The 25,545-nt window shown below is 38.7% G+C and overlaps 1 protein-coding gene and 1 long non-coding RNA gene across 2 annotated transcripts in view; one reads left to right on the top strand and one right to left on the bottom strand.

Moving 5' to 3' along the window:
- Positions 1-16,040, bottom strand: part of c18h3orf70 (chromosome 18 C3orf70 homolog) — a 26,097-nt gene extending 10,057 nt beyond the window's left edge. The window contains exon 1 of the mRNA XM_027179296.2: positions 15,271-16,040. Within this exon, the coding sequence (XP_027035097.1) occupies positions 15,271-15,445 (175 nt within the window). The 5' untranslated portion in view covers positions 15,446-16,040. The remainder of the gene's footprint in view (positions 1-15,270) is intronic.
- LOC113663853 lies at positions 15,805-25,545 on the top strand. The gene is made up of 3 exons (XR_003445558.2): positions 15,805-15,943; positions 16,990-17,054; positions 24,907-25,545. It is a non-coding gene; the product is annotated as an uncharacterized LOC113663853 (long non-coding RNA).

The raw sequence follows: 25,545 nt of genomic DNA, 5'->3' as shown, positions 1-25,545 counted from the left end.
CATTTGTCAAGATTAGAAAGACAAGGCCAAGCTCACTCCACACCCCCTGCTCTCCTTACCTCAGATACATGCTTAAAGCAATAGTTCATCCGCAGTTTCGACATCATCTCGTATTTCAATCGTTGATAAACGTCACCAGAAACAAAAGCTATGGTTAGATCTTGTTTTTACCTTTTCTTAGAAAGTCATTTGAAAGAAATGTAACAAAATCCAGCCACGTTGCATTGTCTGTGCAAATGTCTTATGAGACCAGTTTTCTAAAATTTTCTACTTAGGATTAAAATAGTGATCAGGCAGGATAAGTCTGATGTCTGACACTTCAGCAGTAATTAATCAGTATGGGAATAAACATGTATGCGAATTATAATCCTGGAAAAAATCCAAACAGCAATCAGCCGGGATAAGACTAAGTACAATTCCACTCGAATTACCATCAAGGCTTATACTCCATCTGGAAAGTGGACAATGTCTTAATGACTCTCTATCCTCTGTAACCTTGGCGACATTTGATGCTGACTGAATAACCAACAGAAGTGTGTCAAGTCATCAAAAAAATAAAAGAACATGCCTGGAAATAAAGGAGCTGATGGAATTTGTTCATCTAATGAATGACACAGTAGCTTATGACGTGTGTTTTTTTTTAAACCAATCATCAGGACAAAAAATAGAGAAAAGGTTTAAATGGAAGATAAAGTGTGAATGTTAGGAGACATATTGGGTTCTTTGTATGGATAAAAATTTGGTTGTGGTTGGTTAATGTGGTAGTTTTGCTGCCTGCTCACTTTGGTTTAAACTATTCTATTTATCTTTTTAACAGTCGTTAGAAACTCATGAACAGTGCTTTTATTTTCAGTGTTTTAAAACAATTCTGGTGTTTCTCTGAAACGATATCATAATAAAAGCGCTGCAGCGCCACACTGAACATTATTCCTTCCTTAATGCTGCTCCATTGTTCCTTTAGGTCCAATGATGTACCTTAAATCAGTTTTTAAGGTACACAACATCCTCTAGGTTCTCTAATCAAAGGTACAATCATTTACAATAACTTTTTCCCAAAGGGAAATGTACCTCCCATTTGTGACTGTTACCACCACAAACTTTCCTATTATTATACATCCCACAGTACTTTATGTTCATAAAAGTTAGTTCCTGTTTTAACTCTTAATTTTTGTCATTTGGTGATCCACCAGTCAGCTCTATCACACAGGAGCTATCAACCAGAGAAGGTGAGAGTGAGGGTGAGCTCGTAGTTCCTCTGAGACATGTGAAGCCACCACATCGGTCTGAGATCACAGGCACCCAAAAGCTAGTGTGGCTCTGACTGACAGGGAAGAGAGAGTACTGTCAGCTCTCCCACCCACCGAGCACGGTCAATTTTGTTGTGGCTTTTCTGCCATGTTGTCTGGGAAACTCCACCATCAGGAGTATAGCATCTACAGACTCTCTTGAGGAAAAAACAACTCGATGTGGTGTTTGAGGACAACAATCTCCTAATCAATACACAATTGTCAGATGGTATAAGACTGTAGAAAGGACTTTATTCATAATAACACTCTTCTGTGTTTATAACAATTTATAATCACACCCTCCAATGTCACCCAAATGAGGATGAGGTTTACTTTTGTGTCTGGTTCCTCTCAAGGTTTATTCCTCTTCCACCTAAGGGAGTTTTTCCTCACCACAGTCACCTCAGGCTTTCTATTAGGGTCAAATACAAACACATTTAAATACAGTTTAAATCTAAAATTAATCTTGAACTTTTCTTTAATATTAATCTTGATTTTTTTGTACTATATTTGTTATGTTCTATAAATCTGATTGGCTGGAGTAGGATGTACAGTTCACCAAAAAGAAAGACACATTGTACATTTTTCAACAAATTTATATAGGAAACAAATCCAGAATCCTCAGTTGTAAAGTGACCAGAACATTTTCTTCTTTTAATTTTCATCAAATTGTGCGCCAAGAGAACCAAGGGGACAACCGTTCTGGGGTTAAGCTTCTGGTAAAGCTTTTCTCCCAAACAATAAGAAACGAATTATCAAGAATCTGCATTTAAAATGACTTAGCATTGGAATGACTTACTGAAATAAGGAACAGCTATCCTTTCTTTACAGATGTAGAATTAGTGGTACATTTGCCTTGCATCGCTGTTTAGGGGTTTGATTCCCATCTCCATCCTGTATGTGTTGAGTTTAACGATCTCTTTGTGCTTCAGGAGTTTCCTTTGGGATCTCTGGTTTCCACCCCCAGTCCAAACTATGGACTGTAGGCTGACTGTTATCTCTAAATTGACCATAGTGTGTAATTGTTCCCTGAGATCGGTTGGCACACCGTCTAGGGTTTCCCCATCTTGTGGCCTGATTTCCCTGGGATAGACTCCAGGTTCCCTGTGACTCTGTGTAGAATAATTGGTACAGAAAATGGACTGATGGATGATATAAACACATCTATATATGCACTGTTGCAGTGTGCCCTGAGCAAAGGAGGGAGCCTACAGTGAAACGGAAAGCTCGTTCAAGGTTAATTTATTCAAAGCAGACCCCCGCTGGCCCTGAAATATAAGCAGCTTTTAAAAACGAAACTACATTCAAACCTTTTACCTTGAAGATTATTCCAGAGAAGTGACACTTAGTATAGTTATAGTTATGTTATGACAAAAAAGGAACCTATGAGAAATGCAATAGATGAAAAAAATAAGGAAAAAACTCATATAGTACCTTTCACCTCCTGTAATTTTCTGTCATAAAGGTCTTGATTTTCTCCCATAGTGAAGTAAACAAGGCTTCAAAGCAAAGAATCAAAGCCGGTAAAAGAGAGAGAGAGAAAGGGAGAGAGAGAGAGAAAGAGAGAGACAGAAGACAAATGAAACTGTCTTCCCATGGGTTTGCATAAAACTCATCTTACAAAGGAGCCTCCTGAATTAAAAGCCCAATCAGTATTAATTTATTCAAGCACTGTAACTGTGTGTCCACACGTGTGCTCAAGTGCTCAGGAAGCCTTTATTGGGCTTATTACAATTTCAATGATGTATTCTGAACATAGAGTACTGTATACTAGTCATCCTACGCAGATGTCTTCTAATTTATTTACCCCGATTCTCTATACTAAGACCTACCTCTCTCTCTCTCTCTCTCTCTCTCTCTCTCTCTCTCTCTCTCTCTCTCTCACATAACACAATACCACTATCTGTATTTGTATCTGTTTAGTGATCCAAAAATTCACATCTGAATGTGAACACAAAATGGTTGTGGGATAAACTGTTTGCTTGTTTGTTTGAAAAGTACTGCCAGTACGCCCACAGTAAAACTGGAAATCAACGGAAAAAAAAATATTTCAAAAACAAAATAAAACAGAAGTCTACAGTCAACATGATCTGACTCGGAGTCCTTTCAGCTACATCGCTCCAGTTCTGTACTGGTTACAACTGGTGACTGGTGTTCATTTCATTTCTTTTTTATAAACAAATATACCCTGACCAGGCAGTTACTAAGGATGAATAATGAACACTGTAAATGCTTAGTATAAGCAGAAGCCTTTTTTTTTGTCACATATACTTTACAGCACAGTGAAAGTCTTTATTCGCATATCCCACTTTTGGAGGTTGGGGTCAGCACAATGGGCTAGGGACCTTGCTCAAGGGCCCAACATCCTCCAATCAACAACCCAGAGCCTTGACCGGTTTGAGACACCACTGCAAACTGCTTGTTAATTTTTAAAGGTTTAATTTATCACTTGGCACAGAATCTTATCCAGTGTGTTTGACATACAACTTATTTTTATACAAACAAGCAGATGAGCATCAGAACACAAGACCTTCTGCTCCGTAGTCCAACATCGTAAGCACATACAGCTACCACTAGTCCACATCTGTTCGTGTGTAGGATCGACACCTTGTCTCCACCAGTATCTCCGTCAACCTTTCTGGAAAGATTTCTAAAATATTTTGTATCTGTTTAGAACCTGTTCTTTATGATTACATGTATTTGTTCTGTCTGTATGAAATGCACTGCATCCTCGGTCACCGTATCGTCCACACCACAGACACCCAGCATGACTTCCTTTCAGCTCCTCCATTTAAATTCCGTTTGTAATCATGAGTAATGTACAGAAACAACATTTCTAAATTTAGTCACAGAATTTATGTTGGGTCTGTGCAACTGGGAGAGATGTAAGAGAAGGTACTAGAGTGCACATATTGTGTAGAGATGCTCCTTTAGTTATTAGTGTATACAGTACAAGTGATCCAGCGAGAGTTCGGATGGACATCCAAGGCCGTGGATTCTATTTATTTTAGCAATAATAGAATACACGGCTCTGTCGTCTGTTATTCTTTTTCATCTTTTCAAAAACTGAGGTTATACTGTAGATGTCGTCAGCTTGCAGCTTTTCTTTACTCTCGTGTTTCACTGTATTGAGTAGGACGCCATGGTTCCAAACGGTGTCTCGGTCCATTCCGACAGACTCTACACTGTCCCTTTGAGCGATATTCTCACGGTTTGTCTTTTGATGTTGGTGCTGCACGGTTTTCCGGCACGATTCGGTTTGGCTGTCGCAGACGAACAGAGCCACGCTGTGAAAGCATAGTGAATTAAGGTTAAAAGTGCTAGGACATGTGATGTGACGTGCTCACTAGCGGCCGGTTTAGTACCACGGCAACCCAAGACTCTTCTTGGGTTGTATGAATGTATGAACATTTTTAAGTTAAATCTGAGGGTGTTATCTTACTGCCGGAGTATGGCGTATAAAACAAGAGTATGGCACAGGATAATGATGTTCTTCAATTTGGGAAAGCTACACATACGGTAGTAATAGAGTGTAAATGAAATATAATAATAATAATTCAATGTTAAAAATATTTCTGTTTACGCGGCATCATATCTCTAGCATCCCATATCACACTGATTTATGATGTAAGCAGAATGTAAACATTTGCTAATCACAGGTCTACCGAACATGAACATCGTACAGTCGGGTTACACTGTGACACGTAATAATTTTAAAAGACAGCTGAAATAGCTCCAAACTTTAAAACTGGTGTACAGTTGCTCATCAAACCACTCAGTGAACAGGTAGTTAAATAAAGACATGGACTGACTCCGTAATGCACAGAGTAACACTAACAAGACAAACAGGACCTGACAGAGGAGTGTGTTTATGCAATGCAGGTAATGAAACACAAATGAAAGACGTAGTGGATTCGGAAAAGCCATTGTGTAGACTCCAGGATGTGACAGTTACACTGTGAACCGACCGGTTTTCCCTGTCGGCTTCACACCTGCACTATAGTATGATATTAGTGCCTGTATGTCATTTTTACAAAGTGATGACAGCAGCGGTCGAATAAACATCCTGTCAGCTCCATTTAATAGCTGTAGCAGCTCAGCTCATGACGTTAGACCTGTTATAGGAATCGTCATTTTTTCCCCCGCTACACTGACCTTGGGTCTTGGACATTGTCAGTAGTAATAAAAATTGATGTTTCTATAGGAAGAGGTGGGTAAAGTGGCTGAAAAAGCTTACTTAGGCAAAAGTACTGAAACAAAATAATCAGGATTAAGTAGAAACAGTCATCCTATTAATGCCTTAAGTAAGAATAAAGCTATATTCATGCATACAGTGATTTTATTGGTGTAAGTCACGAGTACATTAGGCCCTACTACTACTGGTTGCCATGGTAATAACATCTCTCAGTCAAATGGTGCAAACTAGCATTCTACTTGACAACAGATGAGTTTACTTGTTGCTAAAAAGAAGCAGGGAGGGAGATTTGGAGTTTGGATATAACATTCTGTAGTGTATTTATGCTTCATATCATATTAGATGAAGAAGAAGCAGCGTGAACTCTTTACCGCGGATCACGTGCACTCTCATTTCTTCACTCCCATTGCATATCTCCACACCAAGAAGCACCGTATTTGCATAAAGTTCAGCTTTTCTCAACCTTGTCGTATCACCGGACCCCCACACGTTGTCCACTTAAGTCGTTGTCAAAGAAAGTCTCAGCTCTCATTGAAAATAAAGGATCTCTGTATGTGTGACAAAGTAACTATAAGTGAAAGACTACCAAATTTTATTGAATTGATTTAATATGATGGCGTCTCCATCTGATTCTTTTTTTTCCCAATACAGCAAAAGCAAGCAGTTGCCTGAATCTGTGCCTTGGGGTGATATTTTTAATTTATCCGCACATTCAATATTATAAAAGTACCATTTAACCGGGAAATTCAGCAGAGAGACTATTTTCTGTGTGTAGGTGTGTGCGTGCGAGTTTGTGTGTGTGTGCACGTGTGTGTGTGTGTGCATGTGTGTGTGTGTTCTACATCCACTGACTATGACTAAACGGTGAAGTGTATTTGGTCCACGTGCTCCGGACCATAAGGATTCGTGGAATTTTCCGGTACAGTATTTTAACGGCTGCTGCTGTAGCCATTGCTGTTTCTCAGAAGGTAATAAAGTACACCAGCCACTCACATAACAGCATGATTGAAAGAAGTGTGTTTTTTAAACCCCTGCAGCCTCTGCTGATTCAAGATAAACAGAAAGCGACTTGTTCAGAGGAGGGACTGTGGCCTTGATTAAGTTTTAAATGTTTAATACGGCTCTTGCAGTACAAGCAGTATTCTGTCTGTCAAATGTATTGTACGATACACAGAGGACTCTTTAACCCCATTAACTTAAACTAATGTTAGCTACTTGCAATATAAACAACACAACCAAGTGACAGCAACAATTATTTACAAGAACATTTGATGTCTTCTTGTAAGCTTGTAGTGAAAATGAATGATCAAGAGATAGAAGTATTAAAAAAACAACAAACAAACAAACAACGTTTTTTTGTTTTTAAATTAACTCTTTTTACCAAAAAATGTAATTTGTGCCTACATTTCTTTGTCATGTCACACGGTGAGGGTTAATGGCTCAAATGAAAGTAGATCAAAACTTAACATTTATATTATAAATATATATAAATTTGCAGTCGTTCATGTGTATTTCTGTTTTCACCTACTGTAGACTACATGGAGAAATATATTCTTTGAAATATTCCAAAAAAAAAAAAAATGATTAGAAGATACAAACCCAAAAGTTTCTATTAAATGTTGATATCAAATCCTTTTCAGGTCTCTGAGACGCCCCAAGTGTTTGTTCATAAGCATCTAAAATGTGAAGGTGAAGAGATAGAAAAAACACACATCTCACTCTGTCCTATCAATGAGTCCTGACTCAATTTATATAAGACTGAATGAAAATCTCCAGTAAGTCATTTCACCAGTGTTCTGGTAAAAAAGGGACATTATGTCAAAGATGGATTAGTAAAACATGTCATGTAAAGCATGACCTCATCCTGACTCCAAGCTGACTGTGTGAGCAAGGGATGCACTTATTTCCAGGGATTTCAGAACAGCGCAACAGATATTGCGTCTTCGGGTAGGCGTGGCCTATTTGGTAATCTAACCCTATCACTAACCCTAACCATAACCGTTGTTTTTGGTTGTTTATTTTTTTTCTAAAATAAATCTACCTGTATGACTGTTTTGTCCTTTGTAGTATGCTGTTTTTTTTTTTGAAAGAGGGCGTTTTTCCAAGACCTCCGGAAACACGCCCACTTTACGTCCTGGTAACGAAACCCCTGGAATTTAGTGAATGCCCTGTGAGCAATGAGCCAAATAATCTGAAGGCAAAAATCCATCTAGCTAGAGGACTTCCAGGAGCTCAGACAGTTCCTTTCCACACCACCAGAGGGGGCTGGCAGGTATTTTCTCATCGCAACCTTGTTATAGTTTCCATGTGGCTGTGCCACGCCTCTTCCTATCCTGTCTTCCCGCCATCTCACCTGTTTCTTGTTTACCTTGATACCTTGGTCTTTGCTATTGTGCGTGAGCCGTAATGTCGGACGTTGTTATATCAGGGATTTCGTGTCATAGTCATGTTTAAAGTACGTTTTGTTCGTTTTCGTTATGTTAATAAAGCAGTGTAGTGTATGCACTCAATCCTGCAAGTGGGTCTGGTTTGCTATTGTGGATCCTCATAACCAGCGGAGTTCATCCTCAAAATTTACAAGGACAAATGGAGCAATCGCAAGTACATATAAGTACATATTCTTATAAAAGAACTGACTAAAGCCGGGCTCACACTGTGATTTTTCATAATCCTTCATGAATGTTGCTTGTCAGACCGTACAAACATGATCCCTATGTCACACTGTAGGATCTCGGTTGTCATGCCAGACTATACGACCTCCAAGACACGTCAAAATCAGACGCACACAAAAAGACTTGAACGTGTCAAGAAGTAATCTCTCGCTAAAATGGCAGGTAGCAGCAAATGAAAAGAATAAGTAGCGTTAATTTTGCTGTACTGTCCACCTGACTCATTTTGACATCTTCCCTGAGGTGGTTGTGCGTCTTCAGGGTCGGCGCTCCTATTGGGTCTTGGTTTGACGCTCGTCATAGGAGATTTCACACTGCAGGTAAGTGTCTGAAATCTTCTGACACTGCCAGAACTTCATCAGAGTAAAAAACTGATCACAACAGCCATTAATCCGCTGTCGGTGACCATGACCGGGTCAAACCAGTGATCAAAGACTACAGATTTTACCCTAGGATTCTAGAAATCTTTTAGGATTTTCAAAATTTGTTTCAGACGTGGCCAATATTTCACAGCGTGAGCCGGGCTTTAGAGTGAGAAGTTCCAGTTTGTTTAAAAAGTTAAACGTAGTGTTGATCGATGTGAAAAGCCAAACGTGTGAAGTTAAAAAAGGATAAAAGATAAAAAAATGCTCTTTACTATTTTTTCTGAGCAGAAAGTTCAGGCTGGAAAGGTTAGATCTAAAGGTCCCAGGTTATATGGTTTTTATGACAGTATACGCTGGCTTCTGTGAAACAAAGAGTTGAAGAAGGCAGTAATGGTAAACGAGGCCGAGCGTGGCTTCACACCGAGCGTGGCTTCACATCGCAGACACAGACATCTGAACTTGCGGTGCAGTTTATTATCCCTAAGCAAATGCTATTAAATGCGACACATTTTTGAATATCATAATTTAATGTAAGTGGAACCGTATCCACATTTTAGGTGAATGTACATCTTTTATATTTAAACCCAAATCACAGTGAGATTAAAGCAGGATTTACTAAACTGCTCTGTGAATGTCGCAGCTCAAACCTGAGAAAGAAACAGATACTTTTAACAAATGGGGAAGTGAAATTCATGATGTCCAGCAGCTGTATGTTTTTTAGAATAACTTCTCTATTCGGAGATTCGACCCAGACTGACAAGAGCAAGGAGTTGTAAAAATGCTGTAGTGTGCAATTTATACTCATGAGAACATACAGAACAAGAATTATAGGATAAGACAACATGGGAAGAAGACGATGGTGACGGAGTATAAGAGGATGCATTATGTTAAAAGATAATAATCAGTGGGCTTATTTACCTTTTTGCTAGTAAGTTTGTTAGTAATTCCCACGATTAACACGACATTGTTCGCTAATTAATTCATCAGAAACAAAATATCCTGTGAATAACAAAATTTCGTCATCAGGTAGATTTTGATTGGGCGCCTAGCCACTGACGTTAGCTACTGGAATCAAAGCTGGTCAATCCTGGCATTAGCAAAGAAAACAAGCTAACTTTGTTAAATATACACGTTATTATTAACAACTTGATAAGAAACTTAATAAGAAATGTGTTCATATTAGATGAAGCTGATGATTTGTTCTTACTTCATCACATTAATACATTTTTTACTGTGGTACACTGACAAAAAGGGAATATGCAAAGCTATATTATGTTTGGTTTACATCAAAATACAAAAATTCCGTTTCTCGACAAAACATGAGTTCGTTGTTTATACTAATGATGCAGAGCAAACGTGATCTCTTCGTCTATTCTGAATGTAAAGCGGTTACACTGTGAAATCTCACAAAGATCTTGGGATTTACAGTAGAACGCTCGTGTTACATTTAGCTGATGAAAGCCGTGTGGTAGAACGGTGCAGTGCTAACGTGTCTGTTGTGAAACACCAGGGTTTGATTCTCAGCTCAGGTGTGAACTCGGTGTCTGATTTTGTTCAGAGCTTTGAAAATACACACTCAATTCTTTTTGGATGAACAAAAAACAGATTGTATTAATGTTTTTTTGTGTCAATCCCATGGAACAGATGCACGCACATTCACATTTTGGTACTGATTTCTTTATCTAATAGGTTAAATTTCCACCCCAAGATATAAATGTTTAAAAGACACAGAGTTTAGACACAGAGTTGAATTTCAGTAAGTGTGTCAAAGCTTTTGGCAGTTTTTCATTTCTTCTGGCTTGAGGTATTGCTCACACTCACCCTCATGTCTGGAGCACACTTTCTCCTGCTACACCACATGTTAAAGTGCATCACTGCCTGAACAGTTCAATATAGCAGTAACCGAAAAGAAATAAATAAAAAAAACAGAGTTTCATGTTATAACCATGTTACAGTGTGACAGGAAATAAAGAAGGGATGAGATTTCTCCTCGCACCAGCTGCAGGTTACGTTCGACCGTAAGTCGGGGTAGAAAGTCGATCCTTAAGCATATGAAAGCAGTTCGTTTAAATCTAGTGATGTAGACAGGATGTGATAACTAGAGCAGGGTGTAGAATGATATTAGAGCAAAATTTCATTTCAGGGAGTGACAGGATTTTATCATCACCAGCAAATCAGATACACACCTTACACTAAACAACATACTGTATGGGAAATTACATAAATATTTTCTGGACTAATTTAGTGATGTTGCAGAAATGGTGACAAAATTCAAATGGAAATTTTTGCCATCCAAATATTTTAAAAGGTTTTAAAAAATGGTCTGGACTAAACTTTGTAATAATTGCTAGGTTGATTACTCGGGTTTTGACTTGTGTGCTCGCTGTTCTTGACTCTGACCTTGCCGGGCCTATGTTGAGATTGTTCTTCCTGTTTGACCCAGATGCCCTTCCTGACACAACCCTCCCATTGTATCAGGAACCGACACTTAGAGTTAACCCCTTAGTGGCTGGGTTGGTTTCCTGCCTTGGAATGAACCTAAACTGCAGCAGGGACAGTGTGGAATCCTGCAGCTGGACCACCAGGGAGCATAATAATAATAATAATATTAATAATATAATATATTAATATTAATAAAGGGTTAATTAGTACATATAACTTACAATACAATAATCCAAGGTTGAAACACATTAAGCAATAAACAATAAACCAATAAAATGGCCGCATTCTTTTAAGTGTCATTTATTTACTTCAAGTTCGATCTCGATAGAATTGTGTTTTACAATTTTTCTTACTCTAGTGATAGTATTTTAAATATTTGTATTTGATGCAATTTTAGTAACGAACTACAGCAGTAATGATCGAACACCTGCTAACTCAATCTGCAGCACAATATGGTTAACAGCGACGTATCACATTTACGCCAGACCTTTAAACTTGTGTCGAGACTAAGTTCTACTGAATCTACGAAACAGACGTTGTGGTAATTTAGGCTGAAACGAGGCTACAACAGAGCCTGCTTATTCTTGTACATAACAAAGTCATGTTGATGCTAAGACAATAATTCAGCGGTTCCTAATTCCAGTCCTGGCACATTAGTGGTTCACTGGCTGATTACCAAAGGTTTAATGAGCTGAATCAGGTGAGTTAGAGCCAGAAAAGCTAAAAACGTACAGCTAATGGGTTTTTCAGGGCTGCATTCCTGTAGTGTTTTAAACACAGCCTAGTCTGCTTCCCATCACCGTTTCCCTTTGGGGCAAATCACTCTCACCATCTTAAGGGCTAGTTACATACTTTATTAGCTCCGGTGGAGTTTCTTTCAGGAGACTTAAGGAGTCAATGTCAGTGTAGACTTACCCACAGGGCATTGCAACCTGATGCAATATCTTAAACAATAAAAAAAAGCTTGAAAACAAAAACTTAATATAAAAAAAAAAACCACCCTTTATTCTTTTTGGATTAGCAAAGATCAGGGTGAGTTTAGGACATTTTTAGCTTCCTGAACTTCCTTTTGCTGACTGCAGTCAGAATTCACGGAGAAAAGCAAACGCCGGTGATTGTGGTGGCTTTGAGACAGTGAGTCACAGACAGTGGCAGCTTTTTTCGCTTTTTAGCTTGATGAAATATTAAAACAGAATGAATGCATCTTAAGAGCAGGATAGGTGTGCAGAGTTAAAGCGTGACGACAAAGTCTAGAGTGAAAATGCGTTGGCTTCTGCTAGATTCAGCCACATTAAACAATAGTGTAAGATGGTACAGGCAGATATGGTTGTAGAAAAAGAAAGAACTGAAAAGAACTTTTACTGAGTAACTGAAAAAGGAATTAATATGCGGACCAGAATATCCTTTGTGGTGACCCTGATCAGAGAACAACAGAAAGAACAACAACAACAACAACAACTGAAAAGGAATTAAATAACAGAAGAGAAAGAAACAACAGGCTAGCTTGCTAAGTAAGAGACTTCACATTTATCAAGAGTTAGCCAGTTAGCTTGATGCTTTAGACTCTCCTCTGACTTATGATAATGTTGTTGTACTCCTCCTTAGAGTAGCATTTTTCTTCATTTATCTCCCTACATGGTTAACCAGATGTTATATCTGACAGGAAGAGATGTAACTATGGCTATATTCACAGTGAGAGGGGGATCTGAAGAAGTAAGTGGGGGTCTGAAGCCCGGTCTGAGGAATTGCATCAGATATAATCTGCATAGAATTGAGAAAACCTCAATAAGTTACACAGTCACATTGTCTCTCATAACTGCTGCTGAATTGATGGCTTGAGTTTGAAAAGACTTGCGTTCTCTCAATTTGTTACCTGCTTTGTGAATGTAGGGTAACGTTTGTGCCGAAAGTGGTAGCTGTTAAAAAATATATATACAATGCTCTGAGGAAAGCCAAACTGCACTAAGGGGTACTATATAACATGACAACATGTCAAATGCTACTCATATTTGCTCCTTTAAAGAAGCATAAAGGAGCAAATATGAGTAGCATTTGACTTAAGGGATTAAGCCGAGGTCTTGGCAAAGGTGTTAGAAATCGCTTAGAAAATCCATCTGGAAAACCAGTCTTTGCTCCAGAATGCCTGTTTGTGATTGGATGTGCTTGCTGTCAATCATTTTTAGAATCCACCAAACCTAATTTTTTTTAAAAAGACATTAATTTTAAGAAATTGTTTAGCTTACATAGCTCATTTTTCTTTAACAGTGAAATATAATATCTATTAAACTCTGAAGAAATCTTATCCTGAACAGTGAGAGCAAAGGACCACGAGCCCTACTGAGAACTTCTCAAGCTATAGACACCTTATCTCACTGTCTTATTACCTATTCATTAGCAGTAGGAAACACCTCTGTAACTACATCACACGCTGATTCCATCGTGCTTATTAAGCATCTGATTGGCTTCAGATGAGCCTGCTTGTATTGATTAGATGAGGAATGTCCTCCTAGCAAAACAGCAATCAGTAAGCAATTACCAGCATCATGACTCATTAATTATTTCATCATGAACTAATTTGTTGTTTGGATGGAAAACAGATTACGGCTTTATTCAAAACGAATCCTGGCTGGTCTGGAAGGAGAACGGCGAAATAGAAACGAATTTTAACAAGATTTCCGATCGCTAGAATGAAATCTGTTTGCCAAGGATCCATTATAATCCTCTGACAGTCACAGCAGCCATCTGTAGCCTGTAATAAGAATATTTTCAGTAATGCGTTCAGCAATTTGGCAGCAAAAAAAGGACTTTGCTTTTATCACTCGCTTTAAACTAAATCGGAAGACGCCCTGGACTACGTGCTTCTCGACCGTAACGTTAAGTGGACTCTAATTCATCAGTGAATGCAATGATGAAAGAGATGAAAACGATTTTAAATATATTTACCAGGCATTAAAGGAAATTTCCACCCGGATGCACTGTGATTAAATATTTTTATACTAAAATATTTGTGAGGATTTGATCGATTCTGGTGTCCATTAGTGTTGTATTCTTTTTATTCGTTTAAAGAGCTTGTTTCTTCCAGTCTGACATCACAGGGGGTTGATGCTAGGATAAACAGGAAGTGAAGTGCTGACTTGATGAGGCAGGAGATTTGAGAAGAATTTTGGCTTAATTATTCATACGGAAAAAGACTAAAACGTCTAACAGCTTACACTACAAAACTGCATCAAACAACGGATATTGCAGTGGAATAGAAACGTCTAGAAAAAAAGGAGGGCCAAGCAAAGATTTGTAATCCAATCAACGTTCTATAATCAACCCCCAAAATGATATATCACATTGTAGTTAATGAGACATAAACATGCAGGTCCAAGCAAGCACTTTTATACCTCACTAATCCTACTTCTATTAGTGTCAATGTTGATGATCTGGACTTGTAGTTATTGGGTTTGTTCGATGGTTGTTTTTAGTGAGTGTTAGTTAGCATGTTAGTTGGGAGGATGCTGGAGAACATCATGGAGAAAACCCACACTGACATGAGAGAACCTACAATACACTACAGACAGTAACCTAATTTGAGGGTTGAACCAGGAAGCCTGATCATGTAACATGCTATCATGCAGCTTTGTTTTGTATGGAGAAACACACTATATGATCAAAAGTATACAGAGCCCTTACCATCATTATCAATTTTCGCAATTTATCGTCATTGGAACTAAAGACGCCCAAATGTGTACCAGCATGACAATGCCCCTGTGCACAAAATGAGCTCCATGAATGCAGAATCTTCCACGATTGATTACTGAAGAACTCAAGTGTCCTGCTCAGAGCTCTGACTCCGACCTCTGAGATGAACTACAACAACCATCGCACCCCAGACCTCCTCACCCAACATCAGTGCCTGATCTCACCAAGGCTCTTGTATCCGAATGATCGAAAATCCCCAAGTCACGCTCTAACATCTAGTAGAAACCCTTCTCAGAGGAAAGCAGCTCCTTATAACACCAAAGCAGGAATAGATCTGAAAAGAGATATTTAAAAGCACGTATTTCTGTGATGCTATAAAGTGTATTTTTGACCACCATCAAAACCCAAGTACAAAGTAACACTGGTGGTCCCTGAAAGAGCCTGTAGTGTAGATGTTGTTTGTTCTGTATTGCACAGGGTTTAAATGTGCCTCGAAAATGTTCTAGAGATCTGATGTAGGAACCGATAAGGAACCCCTATAGTTTGCTTAGTGGAACCGGTTATAATGTGCTACAGGGATGTGAGTTGAGGTGTATTTCGGCTGGAATACCGGTGTATTAACTCACAGTGACACCAGCCCAGGTGGCAGCACCAGTGCAGCTTGAAGCACTTCCCGTGGCTGTGCGTGGCGCAGATGGAGAGTCCGTCGCACGGCAGGAAGTCGGGTCTCCCCGCGCAGCTCCGCGCCAGCGCCTGCGCCTCATCCAGCTTGTCGCTCTTCGCTCCTCCCGACGCGGCCATAACACCCGCGCGCGCGGCGCCCCCGCCGATCACAGCCCTGATTCCCGAGAACGCATGCGCTCCGAATAACGGGGACTGCACTACGACTGCTTACACGATACCCGCGACGACGGGAAAAAGTCCAAATACAGGCGGAATTTTCAGAAGTAAAAGAGATTTTTTTTTTTAGAAAGCAAAATATCCAAAGTAACTCCTATTGGAGATCAGTGAAGCAAAGCATCCGGTGCGCGCGTGCGCTCGTTACCACTGAAATGGAACTGTTTTTTAACCAACATTTACATCATTTCCTGCTGTGGAGCTTTTTCGGCTTCTCCCTCGCGTTTTCACGAGCAGCTGCTACAAATCCACTCGGTAACGATGGCGGCTGCTGTTGAGGAAGTGGAGATGTGGGAAAGCAGCCTGTGTTTTTGTTCCTCCTTCTCCGGCTGGCGGCGTTTCTGCTCCCGCTTTCCGTCTCAACTTTCTACCGAACCCGAGTGTCAAGAGTAACAGAGTCAGGTTACTGTCGACGTAGACCGGCTATAATCTCTCTCTCTCTCTCTCTCTCTCTCTCTCTCTCTCTCTCTCTCTCTCTGTGCGTGCTCAGGCACTCTTGCACGCGCTACGAGAGCCAACAAATGTATCACACCCTGCTCTCTCTCTCTCTCTCTCTCTCTCTCTCTCTCTCTCTCATTATGTTTCTCTCTCATTCTCTCTCGTAATATTAAGCACTCAGCTTCACACAAGCTTGAGAAACTGATTTGTTATAAATTAATACATCTGTAATAAATAAAACAAGTTCTAGCAAAGTGACAGAGGATGAAATAAATTAAAAGATAAACAGATGAAGAGAAAGAGGTGTAGGTGAAAGAAAAAGATAAATTAATATGATATGTGTGTGTAGATAGATAGATAGATAGATAGATAGATAGATAGATAGATAGATAGATAGATAGATAGATAGATTCTAAAATATTCACATATTCACATTTGATCATATTTACATAATCACATCAGATGAAGTTATGACCGCATGCGAATGTGGAGAAAGATGATGGTCAGAAAGGGGGGAAACAGAAAAAGAGAAAGAAAGTCCTTGGCTTATATATGAGTTTCATTGAAGTTTCATTTACAGGGCATTTGATTTGATAGTAATAATGATGTTACTGAATCCCACTGTCTCTGTAGTTCCTTAAAATCCAGAGAGAATTAGTCAGAATATATACAGAACTACAGTGATGATGTAAAGCTGGATGTGATTCAAGTTTATAAATATTCACAAATGCAACAAAACTCTCTGAGATGTGAATTGAGCTCAGCACTGGGGTGTCAATTAGAGTACCACAGCTTATTTCAAGTGTCACAGTTGCAATTCAAGTGACCATGCCACTGAATTCATCATTATAGGTCCAATTTAGCACTGGAATTAAATAAACAATGTAGGAGTTGAGTTGATGTGTATGATAAATTGCAAAAAGGTATTTGCTTATACAGTTTTTGCACCATTTTTTCTGCTTGTTTGATCATACATCCAAATCACTTTCTATCTCTCCCCCATATCACAGAACAGATAATAGCCAGGGAGGGTGAAGGCCAGCACATGGTACATCCAGCATCCAGTTCATGATAGGTGAGTGTTGCTCTGATTGACAGGGAACAGAATAATATCATTCTCCCATGTGCAGACACAAATAAAAACCTTTCTTTGTATTCACTGCTAATTTCCTGTGACTAGCTAGTTTTCCTCCAGAAGCTAAGATCCCAGTGAGGGGTAAGGCTAACACATGTTTCATATATGCAGCTCTGTCAGTGTCATTTTTCAAATTGCTTCTCGTGGTACTTCACTGGCCAGCTGAACACACTCAGAGGAAAGTGATAATTGCCCTCTTCTGTATAAATTAGCTCACAAATGTCCAGGCTTTTGGCCAGTTTTGCCTCTGTAAGCACTCGGTTAATTGCTGTTCACTATTTTGCAAAAAAATCATAATGCATTTGAGGCAAAGTTGCTACATGTAATTCCCTGCCTACAACTAAAAAAAAAAACCCACAGAAAACGCTTCTCAACATGAAAGTTCAACTCATCACCTTGGGGCAGTTTACAGAGTGACATGAAATCAACATGGCTGCTCCCTCTGTAAACAGTAAAACATGCCCCTTCTTTACTTTTATGTTAGTTTCTAGCAGTATTGACTTTAGATCAGTCAACATACAGACACAATAGCTGCTTAAATCTGTAACATCGATTGATCTAATCTCTTGTTTTCAGAACATAATCATCAGCATTGGGGTTCCTCAGCAAAGTAGCCAGTTAGCTTGTTGCAACACTGCTTGTTATTGCATGGTGTTGTTGCTGTGCTGCAGTTTCAGTTCTAAATATTGCATAAATGTTTAAAGTTCACTCTAGCAGAACAGACCCAGCCAGTCAAATCTGTTAGTGTAAAAATGCATTTAAAGTAGTTTTAATGAGCTTTACATGCTCAGACAGAGCTAGAAAAGGGCAAACTTTAATGGAGACATTGGTCACTCAAAATTTACTAATTCATATTTTTGAGTGGTTTTAAAAATGTATGGAGTTTAATGATGTAATGAAAATAAGCATATTCGGCTGATATACAGATTCTCGTGAGACTCTTCCAACTTTCTTTTTGCAGGAGAACAATACCTTTGAAGAGTTTCAGTCAGGTTTCAGACACCATCATAGCACAGAAACTGCACTTGTTAAAGTTACAAATTACTTGTTCTTAGCTTTGGACCAAGATTGCATGTCACTAATAGTTCTACTTGACCTTAGTGCTCCATTCGGCACTATAGATCACAACATTCTTCTCGATCGCTTACAAAATTACACCGTTGTTCAGGGACAGGCTTTAAGTTGGTTTAGATTGTACCTGTCTGATCGATACCATTTTGTAGATTTAAATCCAGTTTATTGCCAGTTAATTATGGGGTCCCTCAAAGAGCAGTTCTAGGACCTCTGCTTTTCTCAATATACATGCTTCCCATTAGAGGTGGGCGGAATGACCAAAAATCTGTTTCACGGAATAAGTTATTTTATTTCACGGTAGCGGTATATATCACGGAATAACAATTTTTCAGGTAAATCAATAAAAGGAACGTGCTTAATATATTAAATACCACTTTAACACTTAAAAAATAAAGAATAGGCTTTCTCGTCTTATATTAGTAATTTTTCTTTTATTTAGCATTAGTAGTGAATGAGACTCTCAACTTTTAGATCAACCTCACCATAACAATTAATAGGAGTCATTTTTAGAGTATAAAGAGAACAGACGTTTTATTAATATCAGAACAGATTATTAATACTTTCTCAAAGCAATGAAATAAATTAAACTTTTAATTTAAAATTTTGCAGAAAGTATAAAAATGTAAACATCTGAGGAAAATGTCAGAATCTAAACACATAAAGCATCGCGAAGCTACGCGTCAATTAAAGTCACTAAAGTGCTTGCGGCTCGGCATAACATATCTCGGATCAAGCGTTTTGATCAGATCACGAAATCCCTTCTTTTCCACTGTGTAAACTGGTGACATGTCTTTACAGATATGCATAGTAATGGCTTGTGTTATTTCTTTCCATCTGCGTGAGGTTTTGTCATATGGAGTGCCTCTGCTAAATGATTCGGCCAAATTAGTTTGAGATTGTTTTCCTCCTCCTGCTCGGGATTGGTTTGTGGGATTTCTTTATCAGCATGCATGTCTTTCTCCATGTTTTTCTTCTTATCTACGCTTATGTGTCGCTTCTCAATCGTTCTGAGATTTAGGCGTGCTACACGTGAGGTTAACCACGCACACTAATTTAAATTTCATAGTATGCACGGAATAGAAAAACCTGTAACGGTAGACATTTTATTCCGCGGAAACGGAATATACCGTCATACCGCCCAGCCCTACTTCCCATGATAGGAAACATCATTAGAAGGCATGGGATTAGTTTCGCAGTGTTATGCTGATGATACACAGTTATATATCTCATAAAAACCAGATGAAATATCTAAATTGTCTAAATTAACTGAGTGCGTTATAGAGATAAAAGATTGGATGGCCTGTAATTTTCTGTTGTTAAATTCTGATTAGTCAGAAATACTACTTACTGTATGTTCCAAAAACCAGTACACAGAAGCTCTCACAATTCAAGTTCCATTTAGAGGGATGTACTTTAACTACAAGCTCGACAGTGAAAGACCTGGGTGTTTATATTAGACAGCGACTTGACTTTTGAAAATCATATTGCCAAGCTAAGAAACATCCTATCTGTATCTGATGCTGAGAAGCAAAAGCAAAATCTACTAAAGGTGGTAGGGTGTTTTTGTATTTAGCTCCCAAACTTTGTAATAGTCTTCCTGATAGTGCTCGGGGCTCAGACACACTTTCCCAGATTAAAAGCAGATTATAAACCTATCTCTTTAGTCAAGCATACACATAATACTTCCCATAATAGTGTGCTCTAGTACATGCACATTTTCATCTAGTGCTAGCTAATATTATAAACAGCAGTTATTCTAATTCCTTTCTACTGCTTTTCTCTTTCTAACCATCCCGTGGCATCCAGAAATTGTACCAGCTCCGATTTTCTTCCTTGCCATGAAGATTTTGGACCCTCACTGAGATGAGGCCAACCATGTGAGGATCCTGAAACATCTAGAGATGTACCAGCTCCAGCTGGACTGTGCTTCATGAAGTATTCGGTCATACTAACAGTAGCTAACTACATGTGATCTTTAAGGACAACAATCTCCTCATCAAAACAACACCTGTCGGACTGTATATCGAATTAGCGTATATTTATAATCACACACTTCAGTGTCACCCAATTGAGGATGAGGTTCCACTTTGAGTCTGGTTCCTCTCAAGGTTTCTTCCTTTACCATCCAAGGGAGTTTTTCCTCACCACAATCGCCTCAGTCACCTCAGGCTTGCTCGTTGAGAATAAATACAAACACATTTAAATATATCTAATATCAATCTTGAATTTTATAATTTGATATTAATATGATTCTGTTTTGTAAAGCTGCTGTGAGTCAACGTCAATTGTTAAAAGCGTTATACAAATAAATTTGAATTTGAATTGAATTTGAACTTTCCCCAATGGACAATCCACTGAAATGAGAGCTACATTTGATACACACAACACACTTCTGTGATGTTTTTGTCTTGTTACAGTAAGAGTTAACCAAAAGCATTTCTAGCAAGCTTAGCTGTTATTTACTGTATGTTAGCTAAAATTACAGACCTAAAATAACACAGCTAATACTTCAGGGTTTGTGGAAAGGTTCCTGTAGTAGAAATGTGTGCATGACTAATGGGAACTCACTGCTCTAAACTATACCTAGTCAATCTTTACACTTCTGTAATTACCAAGGCCTTTGGGAAAAGCACAGTTGTTTGTCATGACTGTGAATGAGGGGAAAAAACTGTCATAGACAATAAGGGAACGGTCTCCACATCCAGCAATTTGCAGCTAATTCCACGTGACGAGTTCAGGTTCAGGTCACCCTCTGTGTGATTCACAGCCATTTTGAGTGAGCAGTGAAAAGCGAGCCCAGAGCATACACAGCTACGCTTCTGAGAGCATCTAGAGGGGCAGAAAGCTGGTCCATTAATGGGTATGAGGGAGAGCAAGAGCAGGCTATGAGATGGAGTAAAGTCCAGAGCAAGCAGAGAGGAGATTTTTCACAAAGGTGAAGAAAAAGAGAGCAAAAAGAAGAGCAGGCTGGCAGAGAAAATGTGAAGCTAGTGGAGGTTATCACAATGGAAGATTTGAAAGAAATAGACCTTAGATTTCAGTTCTAACTGTGTGTCTGTGTGTTGTTTTTCACTATACACTGATCATGGGGTTTCCCATTGTTGTCACTCAGTTCACGTTAGCTACCGAGCGCTTCTCTTTTTCTGTCCTATAATCACTCAGAACCTCCCACTGGAGCATTTTGTGCTTTCCCAGCTCGAACGCACCTGACACAGCTTATGAAGTGCTTAATAATTAGATTATGAACAGAATCCGTTGTGTTGGCGTAAAGAAAACAGTCATGTGAGGCAGATGGGGTTTCTGTTACAGGAAGTGAGAATGCTGAGCTAAAGTATATGTCAAATCCACTCCAGTCGCATGGTGGAGAACGATTGATGTAATTTTCCATCTTCTTCATTACTAGAAGTGCAATGTCATGGATCACACACTGTAGTAGCTAGCGTAAATGTGCTGAAATGTAAGCCTTCCACTGGTTTTACATTACAGCAGGCTTCATTAACTGGAGTTAGCACTTTTCTCAGAGGTGAAAAGAATGAATTTGCGCCTGTTTAGTTTCCCTGTTCGGTATTCAGTGCCTTTATCGTGTCACGCTCCACAGTGAGGGTTAGTATGAAGCTCAGATTAAATTAGACACTTAGGGCTTTAAGAATTTATACCTTGTTAAAAATTTGTAGTCGACTAAGGACAAAATATTCGTAGAAATGTTCCAAAAAAAAAAGGATCAATTAGTTGTTTTTCACACAAATGTTTGTATCTTCAAAGTAAATGTTGATATCAAACCCAATTCTGCTCTCTAAGATGCCCCAAGTGTTTGTACATACACATCTAAAATTTGAAGGTGTTTATCTTCAACCGCTAAAATTCCGTATGAGGTTATCAACAGAGGGAAAAACACACGTCTCACACCGAAACTCAGATTTATTTGTTTATACTGACTGAAAAAGTCTGATAAGTCGACTTCCATTCCTCCGACAGAATGGAGCAGCGGTGTACTGGTAAAAATGCTTAAAAACATATTTTTATATACAGTAACTGAGCCCATTTATTTGTATATGATGGTGAATCATTATAGTTATTCTCACTCAAGTTCCACCCTGTTTATAATTTCTGACCATAATTTCATTGTCTATCTGAGTCTTTTTATCCACTTGTGTTATTCAGCTGTTAATTATACGGTATTATGCTAATGACTTGAGAAGACACTGAGCATAAAAAAACACTAACTTAGATCCTTTTTTCCTTTTAATTAGCAAAGCAGATGCCAAATACAATGGCATATCAATGAGACAATGAGCACGACACAATGGAAAACATCCTCAAAAGGAATTATTTTGGATGATTAATAGATCATTCTTGAAAGATACTGTAGAAAAGAAATCCTGTCTAGTGTTGTAGGGTTCAACTAAAAACATGTTCAGATGATAAACAGCAGAAGAAGGGTTTAAATCGATTGATGCAAAAAAAAAAAAAAAAAAACTTAACATAAACGGACCCTAAGAATGTATACGGCGATGAAGCCAGCAAGCTCTCGAGAAAGATCGATGCTTCCCTCTTGTTCATGTGAGGTTACACGTGACCTTTCTGTAAGTTAATTACATTTTATTCAATCTCACCTTTCCACTGAAATGCCAACAGCATCTCCCAGTTAGTCAGGCCGTGATTTGTCATGTAGAGGTTGTGTATCAGCAACGCACGTTTGATTTTATGCTCTTGTCAGGGATGGGATCTTTATCACAGTCGTATTAATGGGTAAGGTCAGGCACATATCTACATGTCTCATTTAGCCTTTATTGAATTGTCCAGTCCTTGTCCACTGTAAGCCACTTGTCCATGTATGATGAAGGAGAAATGCTTCAAAGATGCCACAGAGCGTGAAGATGACGAGTACAGAGGTTGGTACAGTACTTACAGGAGATTGAAGGTTAGAAATGTCCTCAGGAGCAGGTCTTATCTTCAATGGTTGTTGTCTAGATTGTGCCCTTCTTCTATCTGGAGTTAGCAGGAAGTTGAATATGTTTTATAGTGAAACTATTTCAATGGCTGTTGAACTCTGAGGAAGTTTTTTCTATTTTGAATTAAACAAATACTCCATGGTTTTCAATCTAACTGTATCTGAAGCACATGTGGGATTACTTTGGACAAGAATTTCAAAAGGTTTGCCTTTACTGAAAAAGTAAAAAATGAAACAAAAATAAGGTTTTTCTAACACTTACAGTACTAAGGGCAGATGTCGAGGAGCCGCATGCTCGTGTTTGTTTTGCTTTTGGGCCGCAACTATTTGTTCCGCGAGTATTATTATTGATGTTAGCTACACAACCCACTAGAAGTGATTACACACCTGATTGTTGAATCTGTTGTTCGACACACTTTCATGATGTTTTTGTCTTGTTACAGTAAGTGTTAAGCAAAAGTTTACCTGTTCTTTACTGTAAGTTAGCTAAAATTTAAGACATAAAATAACACATCTGATACTTTAGGGTTTGTGGAAAGGTTCCTGTAGTAGAAATGTGTGCATGTCTAGTCGATCTTTACACTTCTGTAATTACCAAGGCCTTTGGGGAAAGCACAGTTGTTTGTCATGACTGTGAATGAAGAAAAAACTGTCATAGACAATAAGGGAACGGTCTCCACATCCAGCAATTTGCAGCTTATTCCACGTGACGAGCTCAGGTTCAGGTCACCTTCTGTGTGATTCACAGCCATTTTGAGTGAGCAGTGAACATCGAGCCCAGAGCATACACAGCTACGCTGAGAGTGAAGTCCAGAGATTTTTCACAAAGGTGAAGAAAAAGAGAGCAAAAAGAAGAACAGACTGGCAAAGAACATAGGAAGCTGGAGGTTATTATTACAGAGAAGATTCGAAAGAAAGAGACCTGTGATTTCAGTGCTATTGCCTGTCTTAGTCCAATGCTTGGTTTGTTACCTTATTGTATTTACCTGTTCTGTATTAAGTCTTTATCTAGCTGCTGTGTCTGAATATCTTTCAGAAGTCTTATTATTTATTTGTGTCGTTAAGTCTAATCGGTGTGTTCTAAGTGCTGTATAACTACTGTATATACTGTATGTTTTGTGATTATGGATTGCCCTGTTTTAGGCTTATGAATAAGATTATTTAAATAATGCATATGCTGAGTTTACACTGATTTTGCCTCAAGGATATACACATTAAATAAAAACAAAACAAAAAAAAAACAGATTACATAATGTAAATAATCATTAAATGTATTGAGATGAGATAAAAGTAATTCCAGGTATTTACACTGCCCAGCAAATATTCTGACATCTACTGTATGTCTGTTCGGGTCAAAACCTTTTGTTTACTTTTAGCTATGTTACTAAACGCAGATCTTCATGAGTTTACAGAAGGAATTCACTGCACGTTGATATCTAATATAAATGAGTTTAAAGCAAGCAGGTTTTCTGTGCTTTTCACAGAAACATTTGAAATTCTTGTCGTTGCTGCTTTATTCCTTTTAACCTAATTGACAAAGATGATAGCATAAAAAAGAGGTTCTATACTGTAGCACACTGTATGGGGCTAAAGGGTATTTATGTTCTTCGAGACAGTGAGTGCTGTGATGCACGGTCTAAACTGCATGCATATGATGAATTACAATCTCTCTCTCTCTCTCTCTCTCTCTCTCTCTCTCTCTCTCTCTCTTTCTCTCTTTATATCTCAACATATTTCCACACTGATGCTTGTGTCCCTCAACCGAAGAAAGCCTGTGCCGGAGGACTGAGTGGAAGATATTGTGTCTGATTCGTGTGGACAGCATCTGCACCCTCAGGATTCAGTCCTCTATGAAACATTCTTGCATAAGACACAAACAGGCAAAGCAAAGTGTCAGTCATGAGACACAGGAAAGTCTGAGTGTTTCTATCCAGAACTCCCAACGCTATCCTGAGACACCATTTCACTTACAGGAGGATTTCTTGACGGTTTAAGTTTCTGTGTTTTGTTTTGGTGTTTCTGCTCTACAGTCTCCTCAATAGTGTTGAAATAGAAATAGTAGTTTTATCCGGTTTTGCTATTTGTATCTTCAATTCCCAATTGTTCAGGTTGTCTAAAGTTTTTAATGCTAAAACCAGCCTACAGTACATGCTGGACCCCAAATCCAAGAGCTTAGTGTCATGTCCTTCACAGACAGCTCACCATGAAGCCATGCGTTGTTGTTTTTTTAACTATTTCCCTTGTTGTCTGTCTCACTTCCTGCATCTGTGCACAGCTGTCTTCTCCCTGATTGGTTCTGAAATGTTTCTTCTGCTTAGTTGATAACATTCGTTGCTTTGCCTTGAGGTTTTATTTTTGTTGAAATAAAAGATTTGCTTATGACTTCAAAACCTTTCACCCAGACAC

Source organism: Tachysurus fulvidraco, chromosome 18 (assembly GCF_022655615.1).
Source record: "Tachysurus fulvidraco isolate hzauxx_2018 chromosome 18, HZAU_PFXX_2.0, whole genome shotgun sequence".
Taxonomy (NCBI): domain Eukaryota; kingdom Metazoa; phylum Chordata; class Actinopteri; order Siluriformes; family Bagridae; genus Tachysurus; species Tachysurus fulvidraco.
Note: the sequence above shows the minus strand (reverse complement) of the source record. Positions and strands in the feature narration are given on the sequence as shown.